This window comes from Lutra lutra, chromosome 3 (genome assembly GCF_902655055.1).
Source record: "Lutra lutra chromosome 3, mLutLut1.2, whole genome shotgun sequence".
NCBI classification, from domain to species: Eukaryota; Metazoa; Chordata; class Mammalia; order Carnivora; family Mustelidae; genus Lutra; species Lutra lutra.
The window spans coordinates 165,507,017-165,520,953 of record NC_062280.1 but is presented as its reverse complement, the minus strand read 5'-3'; the positions used below and the strand labels follow the sequence as shown (position 1 = coordinate 165,520,953).

At 35.7% G+C, this 13,937-nt stretch overlaps 1 protein-coding gene across 1 annotated transcript in view; it reads left to right on the top strand.

Moving 5' to 3' along the window:
* DACH1 (dachshund family transcription factor 1) overlaps positions 1-13,937 on the top strand; it is a 426,141-nt gene that overhangs the window by 171,093 nt on the left and 241,111 nt on the right. Inside the window, exon 2 of the mRNA XM_047720113.1 lies at positions 12,728-12,843. Within this exon, the coding sequence (XP_047576069.1) occupies positions 12,728-12,843 (116 nt within the window). The remainder of the gene's footprint in view (positions 1-12,727; positions 12,844-13,937) is intronic.

Sequence of the window (13,937 nt, the reverse complement as noted above, 5' to 3'; positions counted from 1 at the left end):
TTTTAATCACTTGAGACTTAGTATCCTAAGTAAGTGTATATTCTACCAATAGGAAATTCCTTTTTGGAGAAAAGGTTGTATTATGTTGTCATTTTCTCTGTCATAGTTACGAGGATGGGTCTTTGTACCCAGTGGTTACCAAACACATGTCTGTGGGCTGTCATGTTGAAGAAAGGAGCACATTGGAATGTGTCATCAGATGTAGAATCATGGGCTTTGAGAATCATTTTTCTGAGCATGCATCTGAGGCAGAGTTCTAGATATCAGAAAGCCCTTCTAATCAATAGATAAAGAAATCAAGTGAAATACAGAATTTTATCATTTGTTTTAAAAAATAAATGTAATAGCTGTTATCTTCCTAGAATTCTCTGTAAAATAATGCTGGCCACAATACTTAACCATGAAACAATGTTTCCATTTGAACCAAGGAATAAGATCTATAATTTTATTCATAGTAACACTATGTTTTAACACATCGTTGCCTCAGTTCTCATATTTATAGAATAGAAATATTTCTAACTTACCAAATTATTGAATTAAATGAAAGGATACACATGAGGTGCTCAGAAGAATTCCTGGTACATATAAATATGTCAGCTCTAAATATAAGCCCTTATCATTTTGTCTTTTTAAGTAACACCATTAAGGCTCAATACTTTTTTTAGCCTTTTGGGTTATGATTGGATAAATAATGGATAAATAAACCTGGATAAAAAAAATGGATAAATAAACCTGGAAATTCTGGAATTAACATAATGATTGGGATTTAAAGAACAGCCTCTGCACAGTACTCTAGAAAAAAAAGAAACTCCCCTGATAAAACAATGTCTATTCAAGCTTGAAAGGACAATTGTCGATGTCTTCTTCAACTCTGTGGTACAGGCAGTTTATATCATAATTTCTTATAATATTGAGCATTAGTATTAAAAGGCCATTCATTAAAGAAAACACTTTCATAAAGTATTAAATAGAATTCAATTAATGTAAATCATATTAATAGCAATGTTTGGTGCTTATGTAACATCTATGTCAGATAATGAATTAAGCATGTTATTAAATCTCTGCAGGCTGGAAACAGCATACCTTTGTCTGACTTAATATAATCCTTTCATTACTTCATAGACCTAGAATTCTCCTAGGAGTATTAAAAAGTTGTCAGGAGGTCTCTGAATTCTGGGGGTGGTATCTGAATTTCTGTGCTCCTTGACTACATTTCTTGACAGCTCCCCATGCATTACACAGTGGAGGGGAATGGTGATTGTATTTTGTTTTCTAACAGGTTTCTCAAATAAATTAGTTACGTTCATTTTCTTCAGCTGTAGCAAACAAATAACTTGTCAGTGGAAGGTGAAAACATGTATTTTAGGTTGAGTCAGCCATCTTCCCTCTGCATTCACAAGCAGGAAGACAAGATTTTTCTTACTTCTGATTTCATAGAGTCTGTTTTTAACCTGTGTTTGAAGCTACTTCTCTAAGCACCAGTAGTTTAATCCAAACATAACTATTGCATCTACTTTTGTAATTTATCAGTGTAGAGGTTTATACCAAATGGTTTTTTTCTGTGTAGATTTACTTTGCCAGAAATTTATGACTCTGATTGCTTTAGAACATCAAGACTGATGCACATTTACTATCGTTTTTTTACCCCATCCTTATTGTTGTTGGTTAGTGATTATTTCTTTATAAAATATTTTTATCTTGTATATTAAAAATGTGTAGTAGGGGTGCCTGGCTGGCTTGGTCAGTAGACCATGTAACTTTTGATCTCAGGGTTGCGAGTTCAAACCCTGCACTGAGCCTACAACGTAGTTAAAAAAAAATGTAGTAGCAAGTATGATCAAGATTGAGATAAAACTTATAGAAAAATGATAAAACTCAGTTAAATCATTAATGAGTTTCCTTGTTCTGGGTACAAACCCCTGTCAGAGTAAAATATTGAAAGGGACATGGATTAATTACTGAGTCAGATTTCATCCACACAATTGATAATATAACACCAACTTGTTTTTGAATTCCCCTAAAATGAAACATTTACAACATAGATACATCTAAAGTAGATAAATGAATCATAATGTCCTAAAGACATTTTACCAAAAATCAGTGCCTACCAACATGTCTAGCATATTTCTCAAGGTCAGAAGTATGGAGACAATGTGGAGAAATGAATTATGATTTATGAAACTCCTTGAAAAAGATTACATGTTCGACCGTGTGATACTTAGCATCTTAAAGAAGAAAAGATGAGCATGGATTTGAGTAATTCAGGATTGCATTACAGAAGTGTGTGTTTGTGTCTGTGTGTAAGGAAGAGCTGTGCTTCTATGGACATTTTATTACTCAATACCTTCTCTCCTTCTTCAGTTGATTAACTCCTGTTTGCTGATATCTCTTCCTTCCAGAGGTACCCCTACTGTGATGTTCCTACAACACTCCCTTGGAACTTTTACTGCAGTAGTTAACATGATTTATTGTAATTCTTTATACATCTATTTCCAAAAATAGACTGAGCTACTTGAACTCAGGGACAGGATCTTATTGGTATTTCCAGAACACATTAGAAGGTCATGCACATTAACATTTAATGTTTGTTGACTAAATGAACAAACAAATATCCTACAGAGGCAGATTACGTGGTGCTCAGAGCTTGGCCTCTGGATCAGATTGCTTTGGTTCACAACCTGGCTCTATAACTTTTTTTAAAGACATTTTTTAAGAGGAGTTTTAGGCTTACAACAGAATTGAGCAGAACATACAGAGATTTCCATATACCCTCTGCCTTCACACGGGCACAGCCTACTACTGCATTGTCAACATTTCCCCTACTGGAGAGGTGCATTTGTGACAATTAATGAACCTACATTGACACATCTTAATCACTCAGTCCGTAGTTTACCGTAGGGCCCATTCTTGGTATTGTATATTCCATGGGTTTGGACAAATGTATAATGACCCGTATCTACAATCAATGTATCACGTATAGTATTTTCTCTGCCCTAAGAAACCTCCACACTTTGCCTATTTATCCTACCCCATCCCAACCCCACTCTACTATTATGTGTGGGATATTGAGTATTGCATTTTACTTTCTTGTGTTTCAATTTTAGTAAAATAAGGATAATAATAATAATAATACATATCTCAAAGCTTTGTTAAGAATATTAAGAGTTAGATCACATAGTGAACTTAGCCCAGTGCCTGCCTACCAGTTAGGTAATATAATACGTCTGTGATTATTTTGTTATTTTATACACTATTCACAGTAAAATGAAAGCATTTGGGAAGAGGTCATTCAGAGTGTTGAAAATGGCTTCTCCCACAGAGGAGAGAGTTGGATATTATGTTGCGATTGGAGCAACTGGGTGTATTTTGGGGTCAAATTCAAGATAATCTATAAGAACAGATTAATAGTCAACCAGAGCCACTGCACATTTAGGAACAGGTCATGGTATATTCCAGTGAAATAAAATATTTAATGCATCGCTATTGGTTCAAACAAAATCTAGCTAATAGAAATTGTAAAGAAGATCTATTGAATTTGAAATTTAAATTGAAAAATTTTAAGAAATAAAGCTTTTTGTATGTGACTATGGAACCTATAGTTTCTATAAAAGATTAGTTTCGATAGTGCCTATTTTAGTTGGAATATCTTTTAGTATTAAATTTAAATTTCATAAAATATGGTTTTGAGGTATGACAGGAACTGTGAAAAAGAAGCCAATAAAGTATTAATTCTTCTCAAAATCTTAAGAAAGTCATGTACTATTGTTTCTAATTATTCTGGGATTTGTCTCTTAAGGGATCATAGTCATTCTTTGCAGATAATTATAAAAAAGATCTTTTGTGGTAGACCCATCTGTGCCTTGAAAGTCTTCTGAGAAGAAGAGAAAATAATAAGGTGATTAAAAGGTTAAAAGTATTTAGCTTTCTAGACAAACATGTTGCTAAATGACATTTGCAAACAATGTAATCCCTGGAAGAAATATCATATATGTCGATGTACAGTATATATTATGGAAAGGTAAAAATAAATAATATTAAACATTTATATCTTTAATTAAAACTTTAAGTTACATTAAACTGCTTTTTAACCCACAAAATATTAATACAATCTGAATGTATTTTTATGATGAATCACTACATATACTTTTAAGGTGTCATTTATCATTGATGTAAGTAAATAATTTATATAATATGTTTTGATGAAAGTTAATCTTAAAAAACATATTCCCTAAATTAAGGAATCAAAACCAGGGTTATTATATTAATTCTGAGATTAAATAACGAAATACATTACATTAATTTTAAAGAATTTTTTAATGTGGCTCTTATGTATAGATTCTAAAAAGGGGGAGAGGGGCTTGTAGACGTTAAGGACTAGATTATCCCAAGTATGTAACCTGTCCGACAGGGACTCTCTTTAGCATTTTGGCTGTCATTTATTAACTCAGTATACAAATGCTTAAGAATATCTTAGTCACATTCCGATATGTTAGAACTCTTTTGGGGATAATTTCTTATTCAGTATTTAATAGCTCAAACGAAGGTGGAGACTCAGATATTTTGTCAGTGATCTGGGCAACACATTTTGTGTCAAATTTCTGATACTGTTACAGGCCTGGATAGTGTGAGTTTTGAAGTCAGAGGCAACAATAACTCTTCCTCACCAAAGTAGCTAATTCTAACTCCCAGTTATTTTTTGTTGGTGATGATTTCAGTTTATTTGTTAACCTTCTGTTTTGAGTAATTATCAAGTCTTATATCCACTCCAAAGAATATGTGAATTCCTGCTTTTCTTGTCCTTAGGAAATAATTCACAAGTGACAATTGCCATGTGACATATGATACAGCATGGCTTGGTAATATAGAAGCATGAGGGATTTCCATGATTTAAACATCAGCATACTGTAAGGAAGAACATATTCCACTAGGGCACAAGTCTCTAATCAACCTCCCTGGAAATAACTGTTTTTCATGATAAACCAAGTTTCATGAATGCCTATTTTAACACATTCTTAGAGATTTATAATACATATCAGCATAGTGAGAACTCTGAGAAACTGTCCCACAAAACAAAAATATTAAAAGCTTTGGGAATTTGTGAAGTGCTTCCACAACACACATGCCCATTGAATAGGATTAACTGAGCATTTCCCAAATTCATTTGAGCACAGAACATTTTTAAAAAATTATTTTAAGTTGGGACACCTGGGTGGCTCAGTTGGTTAAGCAGCTGCCCAGCATGCTCAGGTCATGGTCCCAGCGTCCTGGGATCGAGTCCCACATTGGGCTCCTTGCTCATCAGGGAGCCTGCTTCTCCCTCTGCCTCTGCCTGCCATTCCGTCTGCCTGTGCTTGCTCTCCCTCTCTCTCTCTGACAAATAAATAAATAAAATAAAATAAAATTATTTTAAATTATTTTTCAAAGGAAATTTTATTTTGTGTTTGTATATGTATTTGTTTAGTTATATACAGAATTTTCTTCTGTCTTAGTCTTGCTCAGGTTGCTATAACAAAATACCATAGCCTGGGTGACTTGAAAAACAGAAAATTATTTTCTCATAGATCTGGAGGGGCAGTCTGAGATCAGGGTACTAGCATGGTCAGTTTTTTGGGGGATGGTTGTAGATGGCCTTCCTACTGTGTCCTCAAGTAGCTGAGATAGAGAGCAAACAAGCGTTCTGGTATCTCTAATTATAAGGCCTTAATCTCATCATGAGGTCCTCACTGATACATCCTCATCTAAGCATAATTACCTCCCAAAGGTCCCATCTCCAAATACCATCACATTAGGGTTAGGGTCTCCACTTATGGATGTGGAGGGGAGCACAATTCAGTTTATAATACTTGCCCTATAAAGAGACGAAGGACTCTTGGGTGCTTTGGGCTCGTGAGCAATGATCTGAGGGTGCTCCTCAAGTGTCAGCTGGTGATATTTTAAGTGTCTGCTCTGTGGAACTTGGTATTTTGGTGACTATGGAAAATCATCTCTGTGATGAGTTAGTTCATAATCTATTTGTACTGAGAAATACACATTGCTGGGGAAACACACCTATACAGAAAACACAGAAAGTCCAAACCAATGAGAGAAATGAAATTGAGAAAGTGCTCACATTTGCCATCATTGCAAAAAAAGTAATATATCCTTCAAACTTTTGCTGTCTATAGCAAAAACAAAACAAAACAAAAAAACTCCATGCAATGGGAAAATATGTGACCATAGACTTTCTGGATTATTCATATTGTTGTCTTTCAGAAAGCTGAAAAAAAGTTCAGCTAGCAAGTTAACAAGCTCTTTCTAAGGGAAAAGTACCTGTTTGTAAACTGAGGATTGTGAATCCTCTGCTTCTTTTAGTGAAATGTATACACATGTTAATCTTCAGAGGTTCTTTGCACTTTTTATTTTGATGGATTTATTTTATGAGGTTAATTTAATCTGGAAGAGATCAATGATTATTTGTACTTTACATATTTTAGATTAATTTTATAGTTCTCACAAGAGTAATATTTTTATATATAATTACCTAATTTTTATTACATGTTTTAGAACTGAACTACAGAATAAAGATCAAGAGGATAAATTGTATCTAGGTACCTTCCATTGCTCGCTTTGGCAGCGCATATATGGTATCTAGTTTCTGCTATGTGTAGAGGTAAATCTCAGGCACTGATCAAGTTTAGCCAGGGTCGTAGTTTGTCCACAGTGAATTATCTAAAAACTATGGCCAGTCATTCAAGTGTTAAATGAATATGAAATGGTTTGTTTTTATATTTTAAATTAAGATATGCTTTTGACAGATAATCTGAAATCTTCAGATATAGAAAAAATATGTACTACTTTAACCAGCAATTATCCCTTCTAATATTTTATTTTATTTTATTTTATTTTATTTTTCTGACAGAGATCACAAATAGGCAGAGAGACAGGCAGAGAGAGAGAGAGAGAGGAGGAGGAAGCAGGCCCCCGCTGAGCAGAGAGCCCCATGCGGGGCTCGATCCCAGGACCCTGGGATCATGACCTGAGCTGAAGGCAGAGGCTTTAACCCACTGAGCCACGCAGGCGCCACCCCCTTCTAATAATTTAGTATGTCTCTTTCCAGTCTTTTTTCTATATATGTTCATTGCTTTTTTAACTTAATTTCCCTCTCCCTCTTGTGCTCCGGTATGTACACATCTGCAGGTTTTATCTTGCTTTTTTCATTTCACTTAGGACATAAGCATTTTCTCACAATCTCTTTAAAAATATCACTCTTCATGACTTCAAAATGTTCAAGTGGATATGTAAATCTTAAGGAAATTGTACCTTTCCTTTTAGAAATATGAACATGTGTGTGTGTGTGTGTGTGTGTGTGTGTGTGTACGTATGTGTATCCTATTTTTGACTATATGTTTAGTCATTGTTCTCATATATTTTCACTTGGCTTTGTGGAAGTAGTTTACTAGAAAAAAATTTGCAGACTGTGAACACGCAATTGGAATTTTCCTGGGGAGAAGGCAAATGAACTCTTGTCGACTCATGGAGCAAGCGACTTTCACCTGTAAATTCTTGTTTGTATTCCAAGACTAGAATCAATGCTCACTTGCTGCTGTGTATTTTAGTTTTGTGCTCTAATCCCACAGGCTATTTCATTTTGTCTTCCTCCCCAAAGAAGGGAGTGTTTCTTTATTCTTGCAATGCTACTGTCTAGCCCATTGCTTGTCCTACAGTACCTCCTTTCTCTCGGATAGATGGATGAATGAATTGAATGTTTGAATGGAACCCTGCTTTAAGCTGGTAGGATTTGGAACCAAAATTTCTGCTAAGCAGCTACTTTTGCATTTCCTAATTAATAACTTATCATAGTCCCTCTGGATTTTACATGTTTCTCTGTTCCAACTCTCAGAAAGGAAATCAAACTTAATTTCTCAAAAACTACTGAAAAGATTAGCAGATGATGATGGAGAAGACTGGGGAATGGCAGACTCCGTGATGTACCCTCCCTCTAACATTTTAAATGCCTCCACTCTTTGGATGCACTTAGCTGCTTATTAATTCATATCACTTTCGTTTTCTTTTGTTAAGTTGGATTTTGACTTCACCCTGAATAAGTACAATAAAGGACCAGGAAGAGTTGGTAAACATTATACAGTTGTGGGAGAGAGACAGAAATTAGCATGAGACTGATTTAATGGTGTGAACTAAGGAGAGACATCTGCCCAGGGATCTGTTAGGAAGAGAAAGATTTTTTATTCAAGAGCTGTGGGAGAGAGCATGCCTGGGTGGATTCCTAAGTAAGTGAGATATTAAGTGTGGATTTGGACATCTCTAAGCCATTGCTCTCCTCTTATAATGCAGATAGTTGAAAATACTAAAGGCTGCACTGTGGCTCATGTGTAAAGCTGGCAAAAACAATTACCAAAGTCATAAATTTGATTTCATTCAAGCTGTTAAGGGTAATAATTTATTTAAGTGAGGTCTTCTGCTTTGATTAGAATTAGGAAAGTTCAGCTGTTCTAATCCTTTGGGGTAGAGCTGGGTTACTGTTACAGATAAGGAGGCTTGAAGGTGGCTACTACTGAGGCTGTTGATCATTCCAACAGGAAATGCTTTTGCTAATTGTTTCATTTCCTCTTTTCAGTTAAGTGTTTATTTTTCTTTCCAAGAGTAACTTCTTTCTTACAAAGTTAACAGGTCCACTTAAAAAAAAAAAAAACCTAATTTAATCAGATGTTTTCAGAGAAGTTACAGCTAACCTATGGCTTGATCAAAGCCACACTTTTCTAGTAAATTGGTAGAGCCAGGATTTGAAGATAGAGTTATCAAGGCAGTATCTGTGTGGCCAGAAGGTCACAGTACCACACTGGTTCTGAGAATTTGCCTAAAGCTCTGTGGAAAGTAATTTAAATATTTAAGTATTTTACAATTCAGTTCTCTTCCATAGAGACAAACCCTCTGGCAGTTAGTGACTAAGACTGCTTACCAAACCCACCAATAAGAGGACCTAACCCAACTGTTGGTGAAGGAAAGTCTTGTTAATAAATAAACCCTGTAACTATCCCTCTGCCAGGAAGTCACGTATAACTCGAAGGAGAGGTTCTAGTGGTCTTATTCTTGAAAATTCTTATTCAAGGGTAAGTGACTTGACCATCCTTCCAAATCTTTTCTTCCAGTCCCCTCCATTCTTAGAGTAGGTATCTCAAAAATGTGCTCCCTTCTAATTGTAAAGTAATCCTCAGTAGGGTGTTCATTGATGGCTTTAGGGTGTAACCACCACCAGGGGTATTTGCATTTTAATGGAAGGCTTTAAAAGATCTAAGGCTTCAAGACTGAAAGCAGTATATCTCTACTGGTGAAATTGGAGGCCTTGTGATAGATTGGGTAGGAGATATCTGGGGTGAAAGGAGCCCACTGGGTCTATTCTAATCACAGCATGAGCTAAAGTGTTCCTACTTAGTGGCCTGACTTCCACTTCCAGAGTGAGGGCAGTGAGGACAGCTCTGTTGGCCTGAATAATAAAGTACTCTTCAACAGTTTCATTTTCTTTAAAAGCAAAACAAATTAAAGGGCTAAAACTTTAAAATGTTAGTTTCCTTTTCCTTTCCCATTTTCTCCAAAGCATCTTGCTTGAGATCTCTCAATATCTCCTTTTTCCTGGACCTCTGATGTAATTTAGGATTATACTGAGACTTAAAATTCCCAACTTTTGTCAGGCCATACTTTGAGACCACTAGAATGGATGAGGTAGAATACTTGACGAATTTTGGGGAAAGGACTTCCCAAATTGGATTAAAACTTATTTAAAGACATACAGTGGGGGGGGGGGGGGAAAGGAAAACGGAAAGAAAATAAATATATGTAGTAATCCAGGCACTGAGTTAAGTTTTTAGGACACAGAGATATATTTTATACACTTTCTGCCATGTATGCTGGAGAGTAAAACAAATGCACAGATTACTACGATCAGTGCAGAGAAAGCTATGATAGAATTGTTCACCATGGGTTATCATGGTACATATAAAGCATACTAACTAGAAGTGGTTAGTAAGTAGGATAGTTAAAGTATAGCCAAGTTTAGCCAGGTGAAATGGGGATGACGGTGAGTTCGTGTAGAAAAGGCCTTGGGGACAAGGGAAGCAGCATCTATAAAGGTGGTATAAATGGGAGACCAAAGCAACTTGTGACACTCTGCACTTGGGGGGGGGCACATGAATGTAAGAATAAAATGGTGCAATTGGAAAAGTAGGCACGGGCTAAGCATTGGAAGCCTTTGCAGCCATGGTAAGGAATGTAAATCTTACAGAGAACTACTGATATGTTTAAGCAAATGGAAAACATGATCAAATTAGCATTTTAGAAAAAATCCTCCTGAGATCAGTATGGAGAGTTTCCTGACTCCGGACTCTAGGCTTTATAGGCTACATATGGACTCCGTAGGCATGGAGGTAGATCTTAGGAGAGTTCAGAAGACTGTAATAGTCGGTCAAGTAAGAAATGAGGGATTGACCTGGAAGACAGAAGCAGGGATAGAGAAAGGAGAATGGATCAGAGAGATATCTTCATTGAGATGATATTTGAGTGTACAAGGTTGGCAGGGGAGACACAGCTGAGTCCTGGATTTTTGGCTTAGTCATTTAGGTTCCATTTTGCTGAATCAGGGAAAGAGAGATAGGTTTTAATGGGGGAAGCTGCTGAGTTCAGATTTGGACAAGCTGAGACTTAGATTATCAAAGAACATTTAAGCAGAGATTTCCGGTAGACAGGCATTAATCTGTCTGAATCCCAGGAGGAAGACCTAGATTGAAGATACACATTTAGCCATTATTCCTCAGCATCTCAGGGATGTCAGTAGCGGGATTACTCAGGAAGAATGACGATTATCAGAGGGCTGTTGATTAACCCTAGGCAAGTAACCAAAGTTAAAGAAACAGCTGAAGATAAAGAATGATAATAACAGATAAATTAAGTAGCCAGACAGTTACTACACTATGAGGGAGAATGTCCTTATGGAATAGCAAAACAAATTCACAGTCTCCTTGCTTTTGGTTCAAAGTCCTTCAGGATTCTGACCCAGGCAGTAAATTTGGTATTATCCATCTTTGTTCCTCATCTTCCTTGACCTGTTTCGGCTCACTGGAGATAATCCTGCACATTCATATGTTGTCATGTTTCCATTCATCTCTCATATTCTCCCTGGGGTGCACTTTCCTTCCATTCTTTTCCTCTCCATAGCTGCCTAACTCTTCCTGCAGAATTCTCTTCTAATGCTTCTGCTGCCTTGAAATTTTATCTTGCATTCCTCAACATGGAAGTATCATCATCCAGCCTAACCTCCAATTAGTATTCAGCTTGCAACTTTCTTATGACACTTAGCACATTCTGGTGTATGCCATAGTTATTTATGCACCAGATTGTCCCCTTTAGGCATAAGTATAAACTCCTGAAAGCTAAAGAACCCATTCTCCCAAATTAATCACAGTGGACACTGTGATTCAAATGACAGCGTACTGCTTTGAAAACAGCAAGTGCTTAATAATTGTTTGTTAAACGATCACATGTATTACTTACACTAAATAATAAAGGCAAGATCTTTGACTCTTCTGATGAGGCAAAGGATCTCAGTTGAGGCTAAGATGGAAATGTGAACTTAGGAAGGCTCTTTCCAGTGGTTCTGAGATGTCTAGGCACATACTGGCCATATGATGGAAAAGCATTTCATAAAAGCATATTCATGATACAGGTGCAGAAAGGAGAAACATAATGCTAAGTGTGTTTGTTTCAAGAATTGCTAAAATTATATTCTTCATGTTGTTCTCATGCAAAAATAGCAAACCCTTACCTCCTTTTCACCTTGTGCTTTTAAAATTTTAAAAGTTAATTTCATGCAATAAGTATGTAAAAGACAAGTACCACTAAAACACAAACATGATGTATTTTTATTTATCCTAAAGGCAAATATAAGATGTTATACTGGCAATTTCTCAGCGATGTCCTGCAAATAATCCTAAGCCTTTCCAATTTATTTTGGGGTATTAAAAGTAAAGCAACCTAGTGGGGCTGTTCATTTAAATAGAATAGGGTTAAATGATAACTTGACTTATCTTTTAAATGACAAAAAATAAAGAAATTGCAAGACCTTTTCACACATTAGATATGTATTGTCATTTATCATCTAGATATCAGGCTAGCAGTGCGAAGTAATAAAACATATCATCGAAAAATGTGCTATAGGTCTGAATCACTCTTTCATTCCACCTCCCAGCTAACTGTAGTATTAAATCAAACAAGCAGAACATTTCCTTAGGCAGCCATTGCCTTTTAATTTCCTGAAGAACCTTAAAATATCATTCATTACAAGTACTACACATATTTGGTTTTTAAAAGTCTCATAAATCAATAGCAGGCTGACTGTAATAATTATTACAAGTTAGTGCATAATTTTCGTGCTGAAGGCTGCATGCAGAACTTTAGCATATGCAAACGAGGCAATTCAAACTGTGTATAGATATTAATATGAAGAAGCAGGTAACGAGGTGCAGGCTATGAATTATGCATCAAGAGTGGCTGATCTTCAATGAGGAAAATGAATTCAGCATGTAATCTAATTAGTGATGGAAGTCTATTACATCTAACTGCAAAAGCAACCGTCCTTGAAACAAATTTATTTACAGTCCATGTTACCACTTGAAACAACTTTGAAATGATGTGTAAGACAACAGCTTAATTGTAAAAATTTTTTGTTTGTTTGTTTCAGTTCTAGACCTGGAAGGCCTCCTAAGAGGACTCAAAGTGTCACCTCTCCAGAGAACTCTCATATTATGCCACATTCTGTCCCTGGCCTCATGTCTCCTGGGATAATCCCACCAACAGGTAAGAATGCTACCCATTTATGACAAAAACATTAAAAGTCAGCTGATGCCATAGTTCTTATATGTGTATATGTATGTTTACATAGATATTTATGCTCATCAATTGTGTTTTGTCCACACTAATATTGTATTGTTGATGAGAATTTCTTGCAAAATTGCATTGTGGTTATCATCATTTCTTTATTTAAAATAAAGTGAAAGAAGCTAAATTGAGCACCGTGCTAGGAGTGATTCTACTTAATCCTCTCACCAATTTCAAACAACAAATTATTATCCATATTTTCCTGGTAAGTAGTCAAAGCTGGGAGAGAACCAAGTGACTCTCCCAAGGTCAATTAGCTTATAACTGTTAGTGGTTATTCAAATCCAGGTCTCTGGGTTCTAAATTTATGTTTTCATTCATAAGAATTCTGAAATAAATTGAAATGCATCCAAACAAGACTAACTATGTCAATAAAATATCTATTTTTTCAAACTATAGTGTGAATACATTTCCATTAGAAACCTCCGAAAGATGTTCATTTCCGGAATTTTAAAAACATTCAAGAAAAGAAAAAATAGTCCTGACTGCACAAGTTCCATACCATAAACAACTTTAATAATGCACCAGACATGAAAATAACTCATTTGGTTCTACCACTTGGATGTGTTCATTGAGGCTTTAATTTACTTACACATGTTTGCCCACTTTCCGTGTTTCATCCAGACCAATGAGCAAATTAAAATAATTGTCATGATTTTACTTGTATTCATTCTTATCATCACAGGAGTTTATTGAGGAGATATATGTATAAACACAATTGCCATTAACACAAACTAATACAGAAAGATAAGCTGGCAAGATGGGGAGAGAGTCTTCCTCTTTTCTCTGAATTCCCCTATCAGTGTTTTCTTTTTATTTTGTAACATTTCTCTTTCTCTATGCTATGATACTATCATGGATAACCTGATTTCATAGTTCATATTTGGTAGAGAGCTCTTTGAAGGTATGACTATTTTAATTCACCTTATTTTTGTGAGAACATCTGAATGGTTCTTTCACCTTTGTGGACTTTTATCAAACATCTGTTGAGTTGAATTTGAGTCTGGCGCCTT